Source organism: Staurois parvus, unplaced genomic scaffold (assembly GCF_062004578.1).
Source record: "Staurois parvus isolate SC_StPar_1 unplaced genomic scaffold, SC_StPar_1.0 ptg000388l, whole genome shotgun sequence".
NCBI lineage: Eukaryota > Metazoa > Chordata > Amphibia > Anura > Ranidae > Staurois > Staurois parvus.
The window spans coordinates 4,170,780-4,192,888 of record NW_028318184.1 but is presented as its reverse complement, the minus strand read 5'-3'; the positions used below and the strand labels follow the sequence as shown (position 1 = coordinate 4,192,888).

Here is a 22,109-nt window from a genome sequence, read left to right as displayed (position 1 = left end):
CACATGCTCTCTGCTAGAACCTCATCCCCCACTGGTTCTTCTAGGTCCCATGACAATCCTATTAAACCATAGCATGACCACTGATTATGTAACTTCTGCAAATGCGCTCTGCTGGCACCTCATCCCCCACTGGTTCTTCCAGGTCCCATGACAATCCTTTTAAACCATAAGATGACCTCTGATTATGTACCTTCTGCACATGCTCTCTGCTGACACCTCATCCCCTACTGGTTCTTCCAGGTCCCATGACAATCCTTTTCAATCATAGGAAGAGAACTGATTATGTAACTCCTGCACATGCGCTCTGCTGGCACCACATGCCCCACTGGAAGTGGTCAACAAATCTTCGAGTTCCCATGGCAGTCCTCTTCAGCCATCACTCTTTATACATGCACAGAAGTTACATTGTCCCTGGCTCTATTCTTGGCATGCCAAGGATGAGCTAGGTTGAACAAAGCATGGTGTGTGCGTCGCCATCTCCTCCACCACTTCTTTCAGATCCCCTGGCAATCCTCTTTGGCCATTTGATGACCACTGATTATGTTGCAACTGAATATGAACACAGGACTTAGGCTACGTTCACCCCTCTGCGCTGCAGGAAAATGCACAGAATCGCATGCTTTACCACAATGCACTGCCCTTTTGCAGATGTTCGGTGGTGCCATTAATTCTTGATGGCACACTCATGCTTCTGTGAATGTGTTTTTGCACGCTCCAGAACACATAGTGCCACAGTACCATGCAGTTTGGGGCAGCGCGATTTCTCAAATGGGTCAGGGACCTCTTTTGAATGTTTCTCATGCATAGGGCAGCCCAATAAAATGAATGGTGATCCTACATGCAAGAACGCACGCTCCGATGGTGTGATCTGCACCTAACATTGTCCCCGGCTCTATTCATGGCATGCTAACAATGATCTAGGAGGAACATTGCGTGGCACATGCACTGTACATTCCTAATATTGCTAGGAGAGTGATGGATTATTATTATTTAATTTTTTTTGCATGTCTCTTTTGCCTAAAAAAACTCTTGCCCCCAGCAACTTTTGAAAGCAGAACTTTAGTTTGCAAATGTTTCCAAATGAGATGTCAGTTTAGAATTAGAAGCAGATAGGTGCTCTTGGCTAGCTAGTAAGGCTGGCCACACATGGGTCGAAATTCGACCGATTTTACGTCCAAAAATCGGACCTAAGAATAATCGGCTGATTTTCACTCCGTTAGTGGGTCAATGGTACCGGCTGATTTTCGTGGTTCCTCCCATTTTTGGTGATCGGGCATGTTGGAAAATTTGTGAAAAACAGACGATTTTTGGCTCAATGATGGTCAAATTGTACAATCGTTTTTCTGAAAAGAATCTGCACATGAGCCGTGACCGGGAATGAACAGCAGTTTCACATGTTATATGGGGTGAACTTTACGACTTGGTCGGCCAATTTTTGAAATCATTGATGGCACCATCGGATTACCGAGCAAACGACATGTTCGATTGTCGGACGAAAAATCGTTCGGAATTCAAACCATGTATGGCCTGCATAAGGCTGGTTAAGCCTCGTACACACCATGAGAATTTCAGACAACTGATGGTCCGTTGTTTCTTTTGCACGCTAGTCTCCATGTTGAAAATGAAGAGGTTACTCAGTTTACAAAAATTCTCATAAAACAGAATAGAATGTTGGAGATGATGTAATGTATTGTATTTTCAGAGGAAACCTGTACTGATGAAATTGAAATGTGAGAGAAATGTTCGTGTTTGTCCCTTCACATCGTTTTGGATAAACTGTCACGATTGGCAATAGAAAGCTGTGCACTAACGATCAGATTATCGGACGATTTCTTCAAAAGCAGGATTTTTACCATTTTCTGATCCCCTGTAGGAGGCTTTCATTTGTCTTTGAGTACTTAATGAATCCCTTCCCCCACCCCATCCCATTGTGCTAGCTTTTCGGTTCCTCTCTGTTGCTTTGTTTGTTGTCCCTGTCCCTTTAAATGGGATGTCAGGCTGTGCTGTGCAGGCTGGGGCTTGCTGTGTAATCACAGGTCATGTGATGAGTCAGGCGGTGGGGGGCGGGGCCTGGAGCAGATTATATAAAAGAGTTGCTGGGAAATCTCTGTATTCATCCCCCACCCTCAGTGTGACTGCAGCAAGCCAGGTGAGAGGGCATTGTGCTGGATTACATGTAATCAGAGCCATCCCTGCACAGCAGGGCACTAAGATTATAGATATATATAAAAATAATATAGGGGTGACCTGTATGTTACATGCTAGGATCACCTTGTATATTACATGCTAGGATCACCTTGCGTTATGTTTGGGGGTGATCTGTATGTTACATGCTAGGATCACCTTGCGTTATGTGGGGGGGGGGTGACCTGTATGTTACACGCTAGGATCACCTTGCGTTATGTGGGGGGGGGGGGTGACCTGTATGTTACACGCTAGGATCACCTTGCGTTATGTTTGGGGGTGACCTGTATGTTACATGCTAGGATCACCTTGCGTTATGTTTGGGGGTGACCTGTATGTTACATGCTAGGATCACCTTGCGTTATGTGTGGGGGTGACCTGTATATATTGCACCAACACAGGACACATCACACACTAGGATCACCTTGTATCATATGGGGGATTATTATACAGTATTTATATAGTGCCAATAGTTTTCCCAGTGCTGTACATTATAGTGGGAGACAGTACAGATACAATACATGAGGGGTTTGAGGACCCTGCTCCTTGGAGCTTACAATCTAGGGATGACCTGTATATTACACACTAGGAGCACCTTGTATTCTATGGGGGATGACCTGTATATTGCACCAACACAGGACACATCACACACTAGGATCACCTTGTATGTGTATTCATGGGATCAGAGCCAATCCCTACTGGTCAGTCTAGGATGACATTGATACATAGCTCCAGAACACAGGATACAATGTAACAATGTTTGGGATCACATTGCATATGTATAAACAGTGAGGGATCATGTTTTCAGTACACAGGATACAATGTAACAATGTCTTTCTAGCCTCTGGAAGTGTCTGCATTGTGACCTCAGTAGCTGAGGCTTCAATCCAGTGCATGCAACTCTTCTCTGGGACTTGTAGTGCAACAATCTGTATTATGTATTGCTATTTGTTTTTATGTGATCTTTGCAACTGTGGCCTTTTTACACACAATGCAGCTGGTGTGACTTCAGATCTTTGCATGGCATGCTGGGAGCTGTAGTTCCAAAGCCACTGTAGCCATATATTATAACATGACTCATTTTTCTTTATGGTATATAAAGACAAACTTTACTTGTTTGATTTATTTTATTGAGATTGCAGTACAGCATCCTCTTATTACAGGTACTTGTATAGCACTGTCAATTTATGATATATATATATATATATATATGTGTTTTCACATCAGTCCCTAACCCTCAAGGGGTGTGCAATCTAAGGTCCCGATCTCACATCCATACATACACATACTAGGGCCAAATCACCTACCAGTAGGTCTTTGGAGTGTGGGTCGAAATTGGAGGAAATTGGAGGAAACCCACGCAGGCACAGGGAGAACATGAAAACTCCAGGCAAGTGGTGCTTTGGTTGGGATTCAAACCAACGACCCCAGTACTTCCAGGCGGAAGCGCTAATCATTTACTCACCGCGCTAAAGCTTTGTTTTTGTAGCATACTCATTGGTAATCTGCATGTGCAGCATGGCCATTTTGACACTTGTAGTTCCACAGTAGCTGCAGAATATGGAAGCCAGTCATCTGTTATGCTATCATGCTATTAATGTTCAGGGTTTATATAGTGCCAACCACTCTCGACAATATAGGAGACATATTGATTACAACACATCAGGGTTAGGCGGGCCCTGATCATGGGAGCTTGCAATCTAAAGGCTAATCTCAGGTTGTAATGGGACCTTCCATCATGTATATGATCTTCTATTGTGTTGCTGCATTGCACAATTGCAGTGTTCTGCTGGCTGTGTGCTGTGCATATGATCAGATCTTCTTCCTTCTTGGGATTCCCCCTCCTCTGTATTGACCTCTGTAGGAAGATTTTGGTCACATGCAGTCTGGTGACATCATGGACGGAGCCCCAGTACTTTGTGCCACATGCCCCACCCTATTAGATTGCAAGCTCTTATGAGCAGGGCCCTATTGCGTTGTAAGTGTACAGTCTCCCTTTGTGTTAAGTGCTGCTGCGATCGAAATCCTCTAATGGTGAACAGAATGGGGGGGGGCAGTCACATGTGTTTATACCATGGCAGCTGCAGGAAGTACTCCTGGGAGTGGCTGGTGCTATGCACTGGGGGGAGGTGGGATAGTGATTGTACTGCAACCCCCCCCCCCCCCCTCCATATGTCTTTGCTGTATAGGTGACTGAAATCGCCTCTATTGCTGATCATTTGCAGGGTGGTGGATTGTCCCAGGAAAAAAGTCCCAGTATACTCGTATCTTATGTAGTAGTTTACACTTGGCTTATATCCATAAAAGAAATGCCAATCCTGATTGTGCAATAAATCGCTCTGCGTAGAAACGGTGGATTGGGTTGCTTTCTCCTTGAAACTCCCTGTCCTTTATATGTGGGGTGTTGGTGCTCGACTAGGTCATGTGTTTATTTTTTCCATTTTTGTTTTTTTGTTTTTTTTTAACCTGCGGACAGTCTAAAGCCTAGTCTCCCAGGGTCAGGCCCTCCTAACCCTCTTGTATTGTTTCTGTATTGTCTCACATTGTATTGTAAAACGCTAAGCAAACTATTGGCACTATATAAATCCTGTATTTTTATTATTATAAAGTGTTATACATATACATATATGTATATTATACATATAGCACCAAAAAGTTTGCTCAGTGCTGTAAAATATAGTGGGGGACAGTACATGAGACAATACAGTAACAAACAATATGAGAGGTTTGAGGGCCCTGCTCTTTCGAGTTTACAATCTAAGAATAATCCTAAAAATATAAAATAGAATTATTGTAAAAATATAATAATATAGTACACACAATCGGAGAATCGCAAGAAAAACACCGCTCTGTGATCGTATAATCTGATCATTCGTACCACCTTCATCTGAAATTTTTAGAATGGACAAGCATGATCATTTCTTAAGATACCAAATCATACAGTTTTTGTCCGAAAATACAATACAAATACATTAATTTTTGTAACTTTAGTAACCTTCACCTTTGCTTTAAGACTAGCATGCAAAAAAGACTATCATTTATCCAATATTCTCATTGTGTTTGGGGCTTAACTGCTTGTGGTACGGGGTGTTTTTATGATCCTTTTGTATTTCAGAAATTAAGAGACTTAAGGTGGGAATACACGATTAGAAAATTGACCGATCGGTTATCTGACTACCAAGAGGCGTTTGTTGGTTGATCGAAATCATGGCCCCCATTAACCAATCTAAAAAAAAAAGTTCGTTCGGGCAATATGTAGTGTTGTCTTCCATACAAGTGGAAGTGATGCAGTGTGCATGTGACCTTGTAGCCACGCCCTTCCGGCCAGAACAAGCGGTATACACAGCAATTGCCATCAATGAGTATAATTTATTACATGACCTATATACATAAATGGTGATACAAAAATATAATACACAGAATTCTGGTTTCATTATCTCATTAGGCCAATCAACATTTTAACATTTGGATTTTTCGTTCGTGTTTACAAAGATTCCTTGGACATAAACATCTGGGTCATCTTCTGCCTCCGCTCATGCATGATAGTGCTTGGTTTTGTTTTTTTAGTTTTTTTCACACGATCGTCATACCACCGCATAGAAAATTGGTTGTTCGTATGCGAAACATTTTTCACTGTTCAACTGGATTTTTTTTTTGTTCACAATATTATCGGTTAAAACATCCTGCTTCTCAACAAAGAAAATCGTTCGATCAATGGTTCCGTGAAATTTTTCGGACGATTTTCTTAGTCTACAGGGCATTAGCCTGGGTTCACATTGACGCAGTGTGGAATTTGCGCCGGTTTCTGTGCGAATTCTGCAATGCATCATAAGCGCACCCCGTTTATGCGAACCGCTGCAGGTGTGTATGAACACCCTGAAATTGGTTTGTAAAATGCAGTCCGATGTGCAGAATCGGATCGCATAGGTGTGAATACCCATGTGATCTGATTCTAGTGTAGACAAAAAAGGGTCCTGCACCTTTTTGATGCGGTGCGATTTGAGCCATACAAAATGTATAGCTCAAATTGCACCGCACATAATTCACATGTGATTTGCACAGGAATGTGATGCGGTTCCTGTGCGAATCACTTGCGAAATACTGCATCGCAGACATGTGAACCCAGGCTTAATGCATTTTGGAATCGAAATACTGCATCGCAGACATGTGAACCCAGGCTTAATGCATTTTGGAATCGAAATCCTGTTATCTTAACCTTAAGGCTTGATTCACATCTGTGCAGGTGGTGCCGCTGCAAATCTGCCAAAAAATCCATGCAGCTGCACCACCCCCACCGAAGAATACGGACCCATGGGCGGGTGCCATAATTCTAATGTCACACCGCCCGCACTAGAAATCGCAACCGTACTGGGAACAGAGGTTCCCGTGCAGACTGTGGTTTCCAATGAAGTGCAGGGACTTCTTCCCTGCGTGTCCCGGGGCATGGGAGTCCATTCAAATGAATGGGCTCTCGGGTTAGCACATCAGTCGGTGCTGTAATGCTCGAATGTGAAAACCTTTCCATATATTGGGTGCTCAGTAACCATGGTATAAAATTCTGGAGTGGTTGCCTCCAAAAGAAACAAGCTAAATTGTGACTGTTCCAAATCGCAATCAGTATTTGTTGCTCATGCAGGTGTTCCCTTCAAATGAAAAGGAATGAGCATGCATCATGCATTCATCAGTGTGATTTTGTCATTTGGAAATTTCAAACTAGTTTGAAAATTGCCATGGTCGATTAGGAGCAAACTGGAGACTTCTGCAGTACGAATTTTTCTACTGCTGAGATTACAGGTGTAGTAGATGGTGGCAGCCTCTTGGCATGTATAAAATGTTGCCAGAAGCTGCATCTGTTCGCATGTATTTGCACATCATGCGGTTAGTGATGCATGAGCGACCATCATGCGTTCTATATTCAGTTCCACTTGTCTGTTTTAGGCTCCATTCACATTTGAGCGTAGCATTTTTTCTGCCTTATCTTGTGCATTTTGTTGCACTTTTGCAAAAGTTTGTACCAGGGGCGGACCGACCATTTGGAAACTCGGGCAATGCCTGGGGTCAGTAGGGGGCCCCAATGAGATGCCCCTGGTACCTTTTTCATAGGCTTTTTTTTAGTTTGGGCAAGGACACAGGGGCCCCATGATCCCCTATTGCCCGGGGGCCCCATGAGTTGTCAGTCCACTTCTGGTTTGTACACTATTTTGTACAGGCGTTTTCAGGCTTTGAGCTGTGGAGTGTTTGTATTAGCCAATAGAGAAAAATGTAATGTGACATCAATTGCCATGCCAGAAAGGCTCTTGGTCATGTGACAAAATGCATGAGCGCATGCAATTTGCACATTTCCATGGCAAAATTGCATCAATCTGCCTGAATGGAGCTACAAAGTAGTGCCATAACTTTTTTGAGCTTTGAGTGACTTGGAGTGGCGAAATGAACTATCTCCATGGAGTAATTTTTTTTTCTTTTTCCTTTTTAAGTTCAGAGCTTCACGCTGCCTAAATGTAGATTAGGGCTCCATTCACGTTTGTGCGGGCGCAACAGTGCATACACGTTTGTGTTGCATTCACTTTGATGGGCTGCCCTACATGCAAAAATCACAGTAGTGTAAACACTTTAAAATTGCGCACACTAAAATGCATGGTACTTTACTATACTTTATTTTGCATGCACATTAGTAAGGTGCATTAGGGTGCCATGAAGAATCACTAATGACAATGCTGATCACCTGCAACAGGGATGTGGGTTCCCACATCACACGAATATGAATGCAGTGCAGCTCTGTTCTAGTCTTTTGTTGGTTGCTGCAGATGGTGGTTGGTGGAAATTACGATGTCCATTCACAGGTAATAGTCTACGATACAAAGGTGCTACCTTCCTTAGGAGGCTGCTGAATAATCTCAGAATCTCTCTGACCATATTTAAGGGATTTCCCCCCACTTCCTGTTCCTGTGTCTGAACAATACAAAGTTTCATGTTTATAGCACTGGATAGCTTTTCCTATGGATTCTGCCCTGACAGTGGGGGGGGGGGGGGGGGTTCTCCATAGTACAGGGGTTCTAACCCTTCCCTGTGCTATTGAAGCCCAAGTACAGCCAAAACTCCTAACACCTCCTGGACTTGGTGTCTATGAATGTCAGTGGCCAGACATGCATATATGACCATCCCCTTACAAACCAGTGTTACCAGGTGACTGTTAACTCGGGCCAGGTTTTCCTACTGTATCTCAGACTCCTGAGACTTAAGTGTTACTAAACCCAGGACCCTGCATTCACTATATCTGGTCTCCCCAGGACCCTGCATTCACTATATCTGGTCTCCCCAGGACCCTGCATTCACTATATCTGGTCTCCCCAGGACCCTGCATTCACTATATCTGGTCTCCCCAGGACCCTGCATTCACTATATCTGGTCTCCCCAGGACCCTGCATTCACTATATCTGGTCTCCCCAGGACCCTGCATTCACTATATCTGGTCTCCCCAGGACCCTGCATTCACTATATCTGGTCTCCCCAGGACCCTGCATTCACTATATCTGGTCTCCCCAGGACCCTGCATTCACTATATCTGGTCTCCCACAGTACACACAACATGGAAATGCAATTATTTTAGTAAATATACTGCTAAATACCTTTTTCTCATCTGCAGTTAGAGCAGTCTTGTGACGTCTGTGTCCAGCAGAGCACTAGTTAAAGCTTTTCATTCTCCCCTGATTGTCCTATGAGGCTGCATAACCCCTGACCCTCTGTCTTGACAGCACTGATTGGCCCTGTAATGATCATATGTCTGTCCTTTTTACACTTAATATCAGTAGTGTGTGTTGGACAAGGTGGGGGGCCCAATTTTTGGGTACACCACTGGTGAAGGGCAAAATGCCAGTCAGTTTTAGTAGTCTACTTCCTCTCCTGGAGATGCAAAGGGAAATGTCATTTGTACAAAGCGAGGGGAATGCCCCAACTGAAAGGTTAGCACCTTTTTATTTCAGTTGCATGCCTTTCTCAGTGCGACTGACCTGCAACCATAAAGTGTGGTCAGATCTGGTTTTGCTGTTTCAGCAGGGGTGCCCAAGTCACAAGACAGATTGCGCACAATTAGAATGTTCTAGCAGGTAGAGGGTTTGCTTATGATACAGCTGTCAATTTAGCTAACTAAACTCTGAGAAGTAAATATTGTCTAAAATAAGTCATGTGTATTCTTCCTTCACCCCGGGTTCACACCAATGTGCTGCAAATCCTGGGTTTCCCATATCACATAGCATAAATTGCAATCTGATGTGGGTGTCAATAAATTAATGACACCCAGAAACAGATCGCTAAACTTGATGCAATTGCCAGAAATTGCATCGCATGGGTGAACACCCACGCGCTGAGATTCAGGTGCGGATTTAAAGGGTCCTGCACCTTTTTAGTGCAGATGCGATTTGAGCCATACAAAATGTATGGCTCAAAGCACACTGCACAGGAATGAAGTGTGATTCCTGTGCAAACTACATTCATTGTCGTCACCTTAGTGTGAACTCAGTCTTGGTGTGCTTTGTGTATTTCTTAGATCTGTGCAGTAATCATTGTGTTCTCTATGCAGGAACTTCCTGTAATAAAGACCACTCACTGCTGCACTCTCTTGTGCAGAATAGCTGGTCTGGTCTCCGCCCCCTCCTGTAGTGATTGGTGACTTCTGGGCTCCTCCCACATCTGCTCTCTGCAGACTATGTACAGCAGTGGTAGTTGCTGCTACTTATACAAGGTTACATCTTTGTTTGCAAAGAAATCTGTTGCACACAGTGGATTTATATCCTTTGTGACTATTGATTTGCTAGATTTGTATTTGGAGCTTTTTAAGTGCTTAAAATATTAACTAAATGAAAAACAGAAAACTTGGAAGAAGTAGAGATCTCCCTACTGAGCCAAAGTACATTGGGTTTTTTACAGCTGCTGTTTTGGGTAGCAAATCCTATGTATCCACACGCACATAGGCTTTTAGTTTTGTGTTTTTTTTTTTGTTTTTTTTTGCCAGGGGCATTTTAGGTTTGGGAAAAGCAGAACATTTGAATTTTTTTTCAGCTGTAAAAATGCTTTAACACTGAAATGCATCTGAGCACTTTTTTTGTGCCTCCCAGCTTTTGTGCAAGTATAGGTTGGCTAAAAAGCGCAAATGTTGAAGAACTGTAATGCAAAAAATGCTACAAAACTCACGGTTTTGACGCCTCATTCTACAGAATGCTACTGGCATTTGCACATCCAGTGTGCATGAGGCCTAACCTTCACCTGCTGGGTGGAGGGATATTTGGATTTAGGAATATTTTGATCAGTATTTTTATTCAATTTGTGCAGTAACTAAAAACCTTAGCAATGTGGTACAATTTCTTTTTTTTCTTATGTTTCTAGCTTTTATTAAAAAATCTTTCAAGTACAGGAAAGTGCTTTTTGATTGGCCAGAAATGCTCTTGGCTCCTATTGTCCTGGTATGGACTAACTATGCCTTTTCTAGACTGAAATTGTAAGGAATAGTGTTGGCACTGCCCATGTGTTTTATTTTAAGCTCCAGCATCTCCCATCTGGGGTGGGGGAAATTGTTCTGTAGGCCAAGAATAAAAATTCAGAATGTTGATTATACTCCTCCTTACAATAAGAATGTACACAGGAAAGCATTTTGGTTCTTGGAGTATAAAGACTTTGTATGCTGAAATTGAGCATTAAGGTAGGACTTCAGTAGAGGGTTTTCTGTAGGAACTTCCAAATGAGCTGATGGGTTCCCCTTACCTGGTCAGAGGCTGCCCTCACTCTCTAGTCTGAGAGCCCTTTTTATAACTTGTGGGAGGGTTAAGGGTGTAGGTTACCAAAGGCACACTTGGGAGGACCGCTTCCTTTATTATGCCAACATTAGTAGTAGGTCCTTGAAAGCAACCTCAAATTTGAGCTGATGGAAGAGTGGACAGCCAAGGAAATCTGCGACCCTATGAGAGCAGTAAGTCCCTCTGTGACAACTCCTGGTATCTGACCCTGAATGAGTACTTTCACTATCTCTGGAGCTTACAGGTAAGTAGGCAAGTTTCCTCATGTTATAGCACATGGCTCCTTTTGAGGCCTTGTCATAGCTTCTCTGGAACACATACTCCTCCCTTGGGGGGGGGGGGCAGGGAGGAGAGCCTCTGTTCAGATCCTCCCAAATCCTTATGTCCTTCTTGGCCACACCACCTGGGCCATTGGCTGGGGTCAGGTAAATATTCACAATTCTTGTGGCTGACCCTCCCACACTATTGCTGGAACATTCTTCCAGCAGGATCAACCACCAGACTTTCAAAAAAAAAAATCTGAAGATACCCTAAGAGTGCAGCTCAGCATTTTACAGCTTAGCCATAACACTAAATTTTGCCAGGGCAGGGGTGCTACCCTTCCACTTAAACTTTTTTTATTTTGTTTAGGATACAGGCTGGGTAATGCATTTAAGAACAGCAATTTTGATGAAAGTCAAGGGTACAGCCTAAACGAGAACAAAAGCTGTAGCACTGAAATATAGTATATAAGTTTGCACAGGAAGGCAGCCCCCCAAGCTTGAAGACAAGGATGACCTACTGCTTAACATTAGACCGATATGAACACATTTGGGCTGACTATCCACCTAGGGACTTCCAATTCAAACCATAAATGGCAGATATTTGGATGGTTCTGCTGTAGTAGAAATAAAGGGAGTAGGACTGTTTAGGTGCAGAGTATAACCACTTGCCCTCAAGAGGATTTACCCCCCTCTTTCCTGACCAGGCCATTTTTTGCGATAAGGCACTTGATTACTTTAACTGACAATGGCACGGTCATGTGATGTTGCACCCAAATGAAGGTTTTTTTTTTTGTTTTTTTTTTAATTTTGTGCTATAAACAGACCAATTTTGAGAAACATTTGACTTTTTTTTGGCTTTTTAAATTTTTTTTACTGGATATATTGTATAGCAATTTGTCACATCTAGGCAAATTTATTCTGCTACATGTCTTTGCTAAAAAAAATTTCCAGTACATGTAAATTTTTGTTAAAGCGTCTACAAATCGTGTGTGTGTATATATAGAATTTTTTATTTTTATACTAGTAATGGTGGCGTCAGTGACTTATAGCGAGACTGCAGCGGGCATTCTGACATTGGGTGGGAACTGACTGCCACTGACATCCCCAGTGATACAGTAACTGTACTAATGACACTGGGCAGGAAGGGGTTGAAAAAAGGATACATTGATAAACTTCCCAGCCATGGCACCACCTGCCTGGAGTTTGCATGTTCTCCCTGTGCCTGCATGGGTTTCCTCTGGTTTCCTTCCACACTCCAAAGACATTCTGGTAGGTTAATTGGATCCTGTGTAAATTGGCCCTAGTATGTGTATGTATGAATGTGAGTTAGGGACTTTAGATTGTACGCCCCTTGAGGGTTAGGGACTGATGTGAATGTACAATATATGTAAAGTGTTGTATAAACTTGATAGCACTATATAAGTACCTATAATCTACTTCATACAGTTTTTTTAACTTGACCACTTATTACCCTATCTGGGGAAGGGTGGGGTTTCACATTTATGTGTACCTGGACTTTGCCTATAGTAAAAGGCAGATGAATCATCTACTTGCCTTGCCTTTTTGGCTCTTCCCCACTGATCCAAAGCCCCAACCCCCAGGAATGTCCCATGACTTCCCACTTTAAGTCCCAACCACTTCAGTCAAAGCTGCTTTTGGAACATTGGCAGCTATCGAGTCTTTAAATATCTCCAGTTTGCTTTTCTGTACTGAAGGTAAACAATATTTAAATTGTATGAATTCACATTACAGGAATTTGAGGTTTGGTTGTTTGATCAGATCATTGATAAATGTGCAATTAGGTTGGGTGGTACACTAACACTGCAGATTGTATATCTCTGAATCATTAGACAACCAATATGCACATTTTGTTATGGCCTCTTCCTTTTCTAGTTTGAATAATCCCAGAATAAAGTGGAGGTTGACTTTAAAAAAAAAAAATAAAAATAATGAAACTGGCACTTCACCCAACATGTAATTGTACTGTTCAAAAACATACACAGGAAATCATTAGTCTTGCCTGGCTACACCTGTAATGTAACATGCATACTCTGCAATTTGACATGTTGTCATTTGGTCTTCAACACTTATAGATGTCTTCTATTTTCTGTTTACAGGGGGAGTCAAGCAAACATGTGGATACCTGTGGCCCTTCTCTGCTTCCTGGCCTCTCTGGCCAGCTCCCGCAATGTACCTGCCTTTACTCCACTGTCCAAAGACATGGTCAACTACATCAATAAGCTGAACACCACGTGGAAGGTGAGCAGGAACGTGTAGACTGGTCAGAAACCTGTTTGGTTTTTTCAAACCAGTTTTCCATGCTTCATGAAAGTTGAAAGATGAGCTATGATTTCTTAAAAAAAAAAAATGGCTGCAGTACTGCCCTTTTTAGAGGTGTGACCTCCAGCACTGCCATGTAATCCTGATTTCACAGCCTAGTGAGTCAGTGGGCTGGAATAAATATGTAGGTCAGGTATCCAGACACTACTTGTCAGTTACTGTATGTGATTCAGTGTAATGAAGCAAGGGTAACTGTAAAAGCATGGCAACGTGCAACAAAATTCAGGACAGATAATTCTGCACTAATGGGTTCCAACTTGTATAAGAGGTGATTGTAGCCATATTGGTGCACTTGCAACAAACTATGAGTACTGTCCATGATACAATTTTTTTTTATTTTTTTGCACCAACATACTACTTGGACCTTGAAGAAAGGGACATACCCTGAAAGCTTGTCCTGAAAATTGTATGTTTGTGTAAAAAAAGCATCATGGACAGTACTCAATGGCTTATACAGTTACAGGCATACCTCCAGTTTGGGTTTTTTTTTTTTTTTTTAATTCGTTCTGCGGGACTTTTTGTATTGCAAAAAATTCGGAGACTTAAGCGTGGTTTCCCATAGGAATGCATTGAAAACCAATCCGTTCTGCAGGTCAGAAAAGTCAAGTCTTGTCTGTTCAAAGCTTTTTATAGTGTACTTTAAAGGCATAGTACTGTACAGATTAAAAAGTGTGAATGTATTAAACAAATCTGTTCATATTGCAAAAAAAATTATAGACCTTATTTTCAATGGATTTTCATTTGTTAACCGAGGCATTCGTAAACCGAGGTATGCTGAGGTTTATGGTTAGCCACCCTTATCGCACCCCAATCAGCTGCCACCACTCTTATCTGACTCATTTAGAAAACATGCTGATTATTATTAATAATAATAATAATAATAATAATAATAATATTATTACAAGTTTATATAGCGCCAAAGGGTTTTCTCAGCGCTGTACAATAGGGGGGACAATACATGGCACAGTACAACAACAAACAACGTACGAGGGGTAAGAGGGCCCTACTCTTACGAGCTTACAATCTAGGAGGGAGGGGGTAAAGGTACAGTAGGAAGTGGCTGAGGGGGATGAAGTGGTGGGAGGAATGAGGGAGGATGGCCGTTAGGTGAGGGTGGGGTAGGCTTCCCTGAAGAGATGGGTTTTGAGGGAGCGCCTGAATGTGAATAGGGAAGGCGACAGTCTGATGGATTGGGGCAGTGAGTTCCAGAGGATGGGGGAGGACCTGGAGAAGTCCTGCATTCGTGCATGGGAGGAGGAGACCAGGGAGCAGGATAGAAGGAGGTCCAGTGAGGAGCGAAGGGTACGGGTAGGGTGGTACTTGGTGATCAGGTTGGTGAGGTAGTCAGGGGCAGTGTTGTGAACGGCTTTGTAGGTCAGGGTTAGGAGTTTAAATTTGATGCGTTGGGCAATCGGGAGCCAGAGGGGGGTGGCAGAGGTGGAGCGGGTGGTGAGGTGGATGAGTCTGGCAGCTGAGTTCAGGATGGTCTGGAGCGGGGAGAGCCTGCACTTGGGTAGGCCAGTGAGGAGGGAGTTGCAGTAGTCAAGGCGTGAGATGATGTGGGAGTGTACTAGAAGTTTGGTGGTGTCTGGGGTGAGGAAGGAGCGTATCTTGGCAATGTTGCGAAGATGGAGCCTGCATGTGTTTGTGAGTGATTTGACATGCGGTTGGAGGGAGAGGTTCACGTCAAGAATGACGCCAAGGACTTTGGCTTGCGGGGTGGGAGTGATAGTGGAGTTGTTGGTGATGATGGATAGGATGGGGGGGGGGGGTGTTGGCAGGGGGAAATGTAGCGACATCCAGTCTGAGACCTCATTTAGGAGGTGAGTGATGCGGGCGGAGATAGTGGGGGTGAGGTGAGGGGTGGAGAGGTAGATTTGGGTGTCGTCAGCATAGAGGTGATAGTTGAAGCCGTGAGATTGTATGAGTTTGCCCAGGGAGGTGTAGATGGAGAAGAGAAGGGGTCCAAGGACAGAGCCTTGGGAGACCCCAACAGAGAGGGGGAGGTGGCACCATTGTAGGTGACACTGAAGGAGCGTCGGGATAGGTAGGATGAGAACCAAGAGAGCAGTATCTCCGATGCCAAGGGAGAGTAGTTTATTGAGGAGGGGGTGGTCAACTGTGTCGAAGGCCGCAGAGAGGTCCAGGAGAAGGACAGAGTAGTCGCCCTTGGCTTTGGTGTTGAGTAGGTCGTTAGTGATTTTGAGGAGGGCAGTTTCAGTGGAGTGTAGGGGACGGAAGCCGGACTGTAGAGGGTCAAGGAGGTTGTCTGTAAGGTGGGCGCTTAGGCGATCGTAGAATTGAATAGAGAATGAATCTTCCTGGGTTCAACATGCCAAGGGTTTGTCAAATTATGTTTAAAATGAATTGAACACAAATTCTGGTAGCAAATTCAATTGACAACTATGTATGTTAAATTCTGGTAATTTTTAGCACTCATGAGCAAGCTAGTGTTAAAGGGAAGCTGGGCCAAGTCAAAGTGGAGTGGACATGCAAAAAGTTAATAGGGTGCCATACAGTGGGGAGAGGGTTTCTTCATTTGGATTTGAAGGCAACCTTGAAAATGAACAGTGTTTAAATGCATTGCAATGTATACTTTTAGAAAGGGGGCAGCTCATCCAAAAGATCCTCCTTTTGGCCTCTTGTAGCCTGCTGGCCATGACGTGCCTTAGGGTTTATATGCAAATTCACCTGGCTGAATTTATTTTTCTAAATTCAGGATGGCATATTTCACGTCTGCAGTATTTTCCCCAAGCACATGGTAGTGGCGAACATGAATCTTATCCCTAGTTCTGAATTTAAAGGTCATGGCTTTGTAGGGAGACCAAAGGCACTAGTGGTGACTGGATCCTTTGTCCTCTGCTTGCCTTCTTGGACACTGCTTCCCGGAGTTTGGTGCTCTTGGATTGGCAAACAATATATATGTCACGACTTCATATAGGAAATCTTTCCTTGCTCTCTGCAGGGCTGAGGTTCACTGCTTCTTCAAACAGCTTGGTCAGTCTTCCTTCCCCTTATCAAAAAGGGAAGGATTGGCCATGTTTTGTAGATCTTCAAGTGAAATTGCTTTGTGCTTACCCTCAATGTCAGTGTATCAGATATTGAATCTCAGGTGGGAGTAAGTGTCTGTTTATGACCAAAGCTTATTAGACACTTTTTTTGTGGAGTTTTTTTGTGACAGTTTAACAAGTCCATATTTACTTCTGTCAATATAAAGTGGTAGGGGTTACCTTGCAACCCCCCAAAAAAATTCCAAATATGGGAGAAGCAAGTGAAACGTCCCCTTCCAGGTGACATTCCACTTTAACTATTGCAAATAAAACCAATGCCAAAGAGACAAATAGTTTAATCTTGAACAGATTTTCAGAATTTGTTTTAACACATGCATATGAAATGAAAATTTCCCGTGTATCATCAATGTTGGTCAACTTGTTGCTGAGCAGATTAAAAATGTAAAATGTGGAAATGCACCAAAAACACACTACATGCATTTTCTGCAGCATCTCCATTTAGTCTACTGAACCAAAAGGCAATGTGTTGTGCTTAGTCTGGCCTTTTCCAAAAACGTTGCCGCTCAAAAAAGCATAGATGTGAACATGTCCCAAAGGAAACCATGTTAAATGGATTGTTTTGCCTTTCTGCAAAAAGCCCCAAACGCATTGGTGTGAACCAGCCCTCAATGGAGGTGTGTGTTTTTTGCAAATGTGCACCAAGCAGGATTTTTAACACATCAAGGGAAGGGCAACAGACCAGTGTGGAGACAGTGACTTTAAAGGGATGCCATTTTTTTGTGTGTTACAATTTTATATAATACAAAAACTATTTCAGTTTCAACCTACTGCTTGGACTTTGAAGAAGGGGACATACCCCGAAAGCTTGTCCTCCAAATTTTGTTAGTGCAAATAAAACAAGTATCACGGACAGTACTCAATTGTTTCTGTCGCAAATGCACTAATATGGCTACAATCACCTCAAGCATGGTTTCAATCAAGAATTTTCATTTTGGTGCACCACTACCACTATTGTGTTCAGCCAGTGGGTGCTAAATATCTAAACATTCCTTCCATTTGGTTGGATGAAAGTACTCTTTGGCTGTGCTTTTTTTTTTTTTTTTTTTTTTTTTTTTGTGTGGGCTTGAAAAGGTGGAATGAAAAACTGGGTGTCAACAGGGTCACCAGAGCTCAAACTTTCTGACTCTGCTGAAAACTAGAGTATGGCAAGCTGTGCTTCCAGGAACTCTTGTGACTAGTAAGCAGTGGTTGGTGGTTCTATGTTGCAATGTGTGGTTGAGTGGGTAAGAGGTCTTGTGCAGTTACTTCATAGATACAGTACAGGGAGACCAACACCCTAGGACAAGAAGCATTACTGACAGGACCACCAGGTGAAATTAAGGGGCAAAAAAACCTGTGTTGGAAAACTAATGCAACCAAATTGCTTTTTCTTGGGTTTAGACACTGTTCAGAGATGTCTTAATGTGACTGCAGGGACAGTAGTCGGGGCAGGGGCCCTCAATCTACATTAAAGTTGCAAGGCAAATACAACATAACACAATGACCAGAACAGGGTTATAAGTTTGTATGTTTTACCAAGTTTACGTAAGCCTTGTCTAGGAGTTTCCCAGAGTATCTCCAAATGGGGGGGGGGGGGGGTCCTTGCCACTTCCTAAATTGTGGGGTGTATGGTTGGGGGTGGCTTTTCTGAAAAATGCACATTACATTTGAACCCAAGTTTCTCTTCACATTCCTCTGCTCCTTGAGGTGCAAACACCATACAAATTTTTTTTTTTTTTTGTAGGGTTTCAACATTTGAGATGTAAGGGTTTTGTACAAACTAGATAAGAGCCTTGTGGCTTTTTACCCTAGCATGTTTAGTAGGCCTGACCTTGTTTTGTCAGTGCCCTTCATTCCACAAGGTTGCATTACCTAAAAAAGTAACAATTCCCCTCCCTGGTTAACAATTCCCCTCCCTGGTAATCCTGTGACTAGCGCTGTCCTAGGGGACAATGCTCGCTCACCCGATCTGCTGAAAACCATTGTCACCCTAGCACAGGACTATACCATCTCCATCACATTGGGTTCGGGGGAATAAGTTTGCAGGGCACAGCTTGGAAGGGAAAGAACATATGGGTTCAATTTACAGTGAGTTACATGTACACAGCATTTCTGGCCAGATCAACAGACATTTTCTGCATTTGCCATATTTTTAGTGGCCTGACAGGACTGGTGAGCTGCGGTGCTCTACATTTTTGATCTTTGGTTTGGAATGCCCCTTAGGTTAATATTTCCAGTGGTCAGTACTGGTACTTTGAATTCACCGACTATAAATGTGTATGTTCAGCAATTTGACAGCTTTTGACTGTATTGCTTGCATCCTAAGATTGTACTTTCTTTTGTAGGCAGGACCCAACTTTGATGAGACAGATATAAAACATGTGACAAAACTGTGTGGATCTGTCATTGAACATAAGCATAAACATGGACGTAAACTGCCAGTCAGGTGAGACTTGTCCTATAACAAGGTGCTGTAACCATGCATAATATCAACCTGTCTGGTTGTGGGATAACACTATTGGGTTGATTTACTAAAGGCAAATAGACTGCAGATTTTCCAGAGCATAATAAATGAGGAATACCCATCACATTCAAGAGGTTTTTTTTTTTTTTTTTTTTTTTAAATTGGATGATGGAAGTCAGCAGAGCTTCTGCTAAACTATGACATTCTGGTGCAGCTGCCCTTGCAGAGTGCAGCTGAATTTGGCGAAGTGCGCAGTCTTTGCCTTTAGTGAATTAGCCCCTATGCTTTATAAAGGGGGTTGCTGGGAACCTATCTTGAGAGCAGAAAACTGCTAGGTGAGACATGTTCTATATCTGCTCTTTAATAGAGTGCTGTATCCATACAGGTAAACAAGTGTTCTTGTGGATAATTAGACTTTTTCTAAAGGCATTCTGATGGAACAGAGTATAATGGGGCAGCAACGTCTATGTATATCTGCTTGGCCAAATGATGCTAAACATTTGGCACTCTTAACCCTTTTGCTTCCACAACAGTTTTTGCACACATTTAAAATCTTTTCACTACACAACCCCCAACACATTGTTTTCTGAAAGCTGACACCATAGCAAATAGTGGTAGTTCCAATTTATTAATGTCCCATATTAATGCAAATGTCTTAACAAAAACAAGTGATTTTTAGGGCAAGCAACTGATTACTCACTACTTCCTTTTTTTTTTTTTTTTTTTTTTTTTTGTAAAATATAACCATGAGGTTGCAACAAGTAAATGGATACCCAACATGCCAAACCTTAAATTTGTGTGCGCCTATGAAATTGCATCACACTTCATACCCCATATTTTCTAGATGATACTTCAAAAGCCCCTATAGGTCATTAGTGTTAACCCTGCTTGTCTCCTCTGGGCTCCATTAGATGTATTGCAATGCAAACCACATTGCAATACACCCTCCCCAGCTATTCTAGCCAGGAAAGTGACAGTCGTGACCCAGAATTGACATGGATGTCTCCTTCCTGGTCACATGAAGATGAGGGGGAGTGGATGCTTGCCCTCTCCCCTGCACCCACCATGGCTCTCCCCATGCCTGCAGATGGAGCCTAGTTACATGGCAGGAGTGCACCCACGAGGGGTTTGGGAGAAAACTACCCAGTTATTTTTTGTTTCATTATGTTGGGAGTGACCTGAAAGCTGGTGTTTTCTCAAATCAAGCAAAATATTTTTGGTCAATAGAGTAGCCAGCAGGCAGTGCAGGAGGTGGGCCAGCACTTGTCCATGTAGTAATCCGCTACATATTGGAGGACTTCTCAAACACTCAAGTTTCCAACAAAGTGTTGGAACCTCCATGTGTTAACTTTTTTTTTTTTTTTTTTTTTTTTCTTGGAAACTGCCTTCAAAGCAAGTCTGTGTTCTGCCCATGCAAAGCAACTATTTGCTCTAATGCTTCCCCTCTGCAGCAACACATTGCCACCTTTTCTCATTCACTCAGTTTAGCTACAGGGTGCTAGCAAAATGACTGGTACTTTCAGTTACGGATGAGCATGTGACTTGATCCCTTTTTCTCCTGTGACAGTGCTGGCCCTTGGGTCATTGGTCCAACATTTAACAGATGAGGAAGAAAGCCCCCCCTAGTCTTTTCCAGCTTAGAGGAACACTGAGTTTACACAGGACTAGCTATTGCTCCTGAGAACTTTATGGAGTGGAAAGGGAAGGTGGCATTAAATGGAACCTGGTTGACCAAGCACAATTTGTTTTGGTTAAGCATGTCCTGCTTCTGTTTGCATTTGTACACAGAGGGTTCTGGCAGAGCTGGGACAAATATGGATAAAAGGCTATTTGTCTATTGTATGAAATAAACGGTCCTGCCAAAATCAACTTATACTTCAATCTTTTTTAGCGCTTGACTTTTCTTTGCTTATATTTGGCTGGTTTTTCTCAATGTTTTAATGGGTCCTAATTTTTTCCACTTCAGGTACAGCTTTTCTGACCATATGGTCCTACCAGACCAGTTTGACTCTCGGGTAGCTTGGCCAAACTGTCCCACTATTAGGGAGGTTAGAGACCAGGGTTCATGTGGCTCTTGCTGGGTAAGTACTTGACACATTCTATAACTTTGGACTTTATTGCAATGTTTCCTTTTTTGCTACTGTCTTGCCTGTATCTTTTCTTCTATGAAGCAATGGCCAGTCACATAACCCTGTCCTTGCTTATACAGTCACATAAATGAGCAAGTCACTGCCTCCCCCATGACAAATTTACTCTATGCTAAAATGTCGCTGTTTTTGGCAACACATTGCCCTGATACCTCAGTGGGCACCACTGTAGCAATAGAACTAAAAAGCCCTACCCGCAGTTTTTTTTTTTTTGTTTTTTTTTTTCCTTCCCTAAGCCTAGTGAGTCAGGGGCTTTGCGTGCCACAGCACACGCATGAATGCTAAAGATTTTCATTCCACAAAAGTAAAACTGTAAGGTACAAAACAAATTGTGTATAGTTCACCATAATTTTAGATCATGAGGTTTCCATTCTGTGTGTGCGTGTCCTCTGACTTGATTCAATAATCAGATTCAAAAGTGTTCCTTAGTTTTTGTGTTTTTTTTTTTTTTGTTTTTTTTTTGAGCAGTCTATCTCCCAAGCACCAACTGTAGATTCCCCATCTGGCGTTCAAAAAAGTTTTTGTGCTAGCTATGCTCACGTACTCTACTACTTCTGTCTTGATATAACCCCTTTATACATAGAGTGGTGAATTAAATATGCCTTTTGCCCAATGCATTCTTCAATCTATGGGCCCACTGACCACACTAAAGCAGATGCACAATTTGTAAAATAGTCAACTTCTGTTGACCGATGTCATAACATAACCTTGTTCATAAAGTCATTTAGGAGTTTCTGGTCTTTATGGTTGGAAGATGCTTTAGTGAGCTGTAATGACTGCTATGGGATATGCTGATACCTTCTTTGGTTTTGACAATTACAGAATTACTGATCCAAACATTCAAGGATATATTTGGTAAACTAAAAGGGAGT

The 22,109-nt window shown here is 42.6% G+C and overlaps 1 protein-coding gene across 1 annotated transcript in view; it reads left to right on the top strand.

The window, feature by feature from the left end:
• The first annotated feature begins 2,031 nt into the window (after positions 1 to 2,031).
• The window catches only part of CTSB (cathepsin B), a 31,848-nt gene continuing 11,770 nt past the window's right edge, over positions 2,032 to 22,109 (top strand). The window contains exons 1-4 of the mRNA XM_089685919.1: positions 2,032 to 2,149; positions 13,354 to 13,495; positions 18,972 to 19,072; positions 21,057 to 21,171. Coding sequence (XP_089542045.1) covers positions 13,370 to 13,495; positions 18,972 to 19,072; positions 21,057 to 21,171 — 342 coding nt within the window. The 5' untranslated portion in view covers positions 2,032 to 2,149; positions 13,354 to 13,369. The remainder of the gene's footprint in view (positions 2,150 to 13,353; positions 13,496 to 18,971; positions 19,073 to 21,056; positions 21,172 to 22,109) is intronic.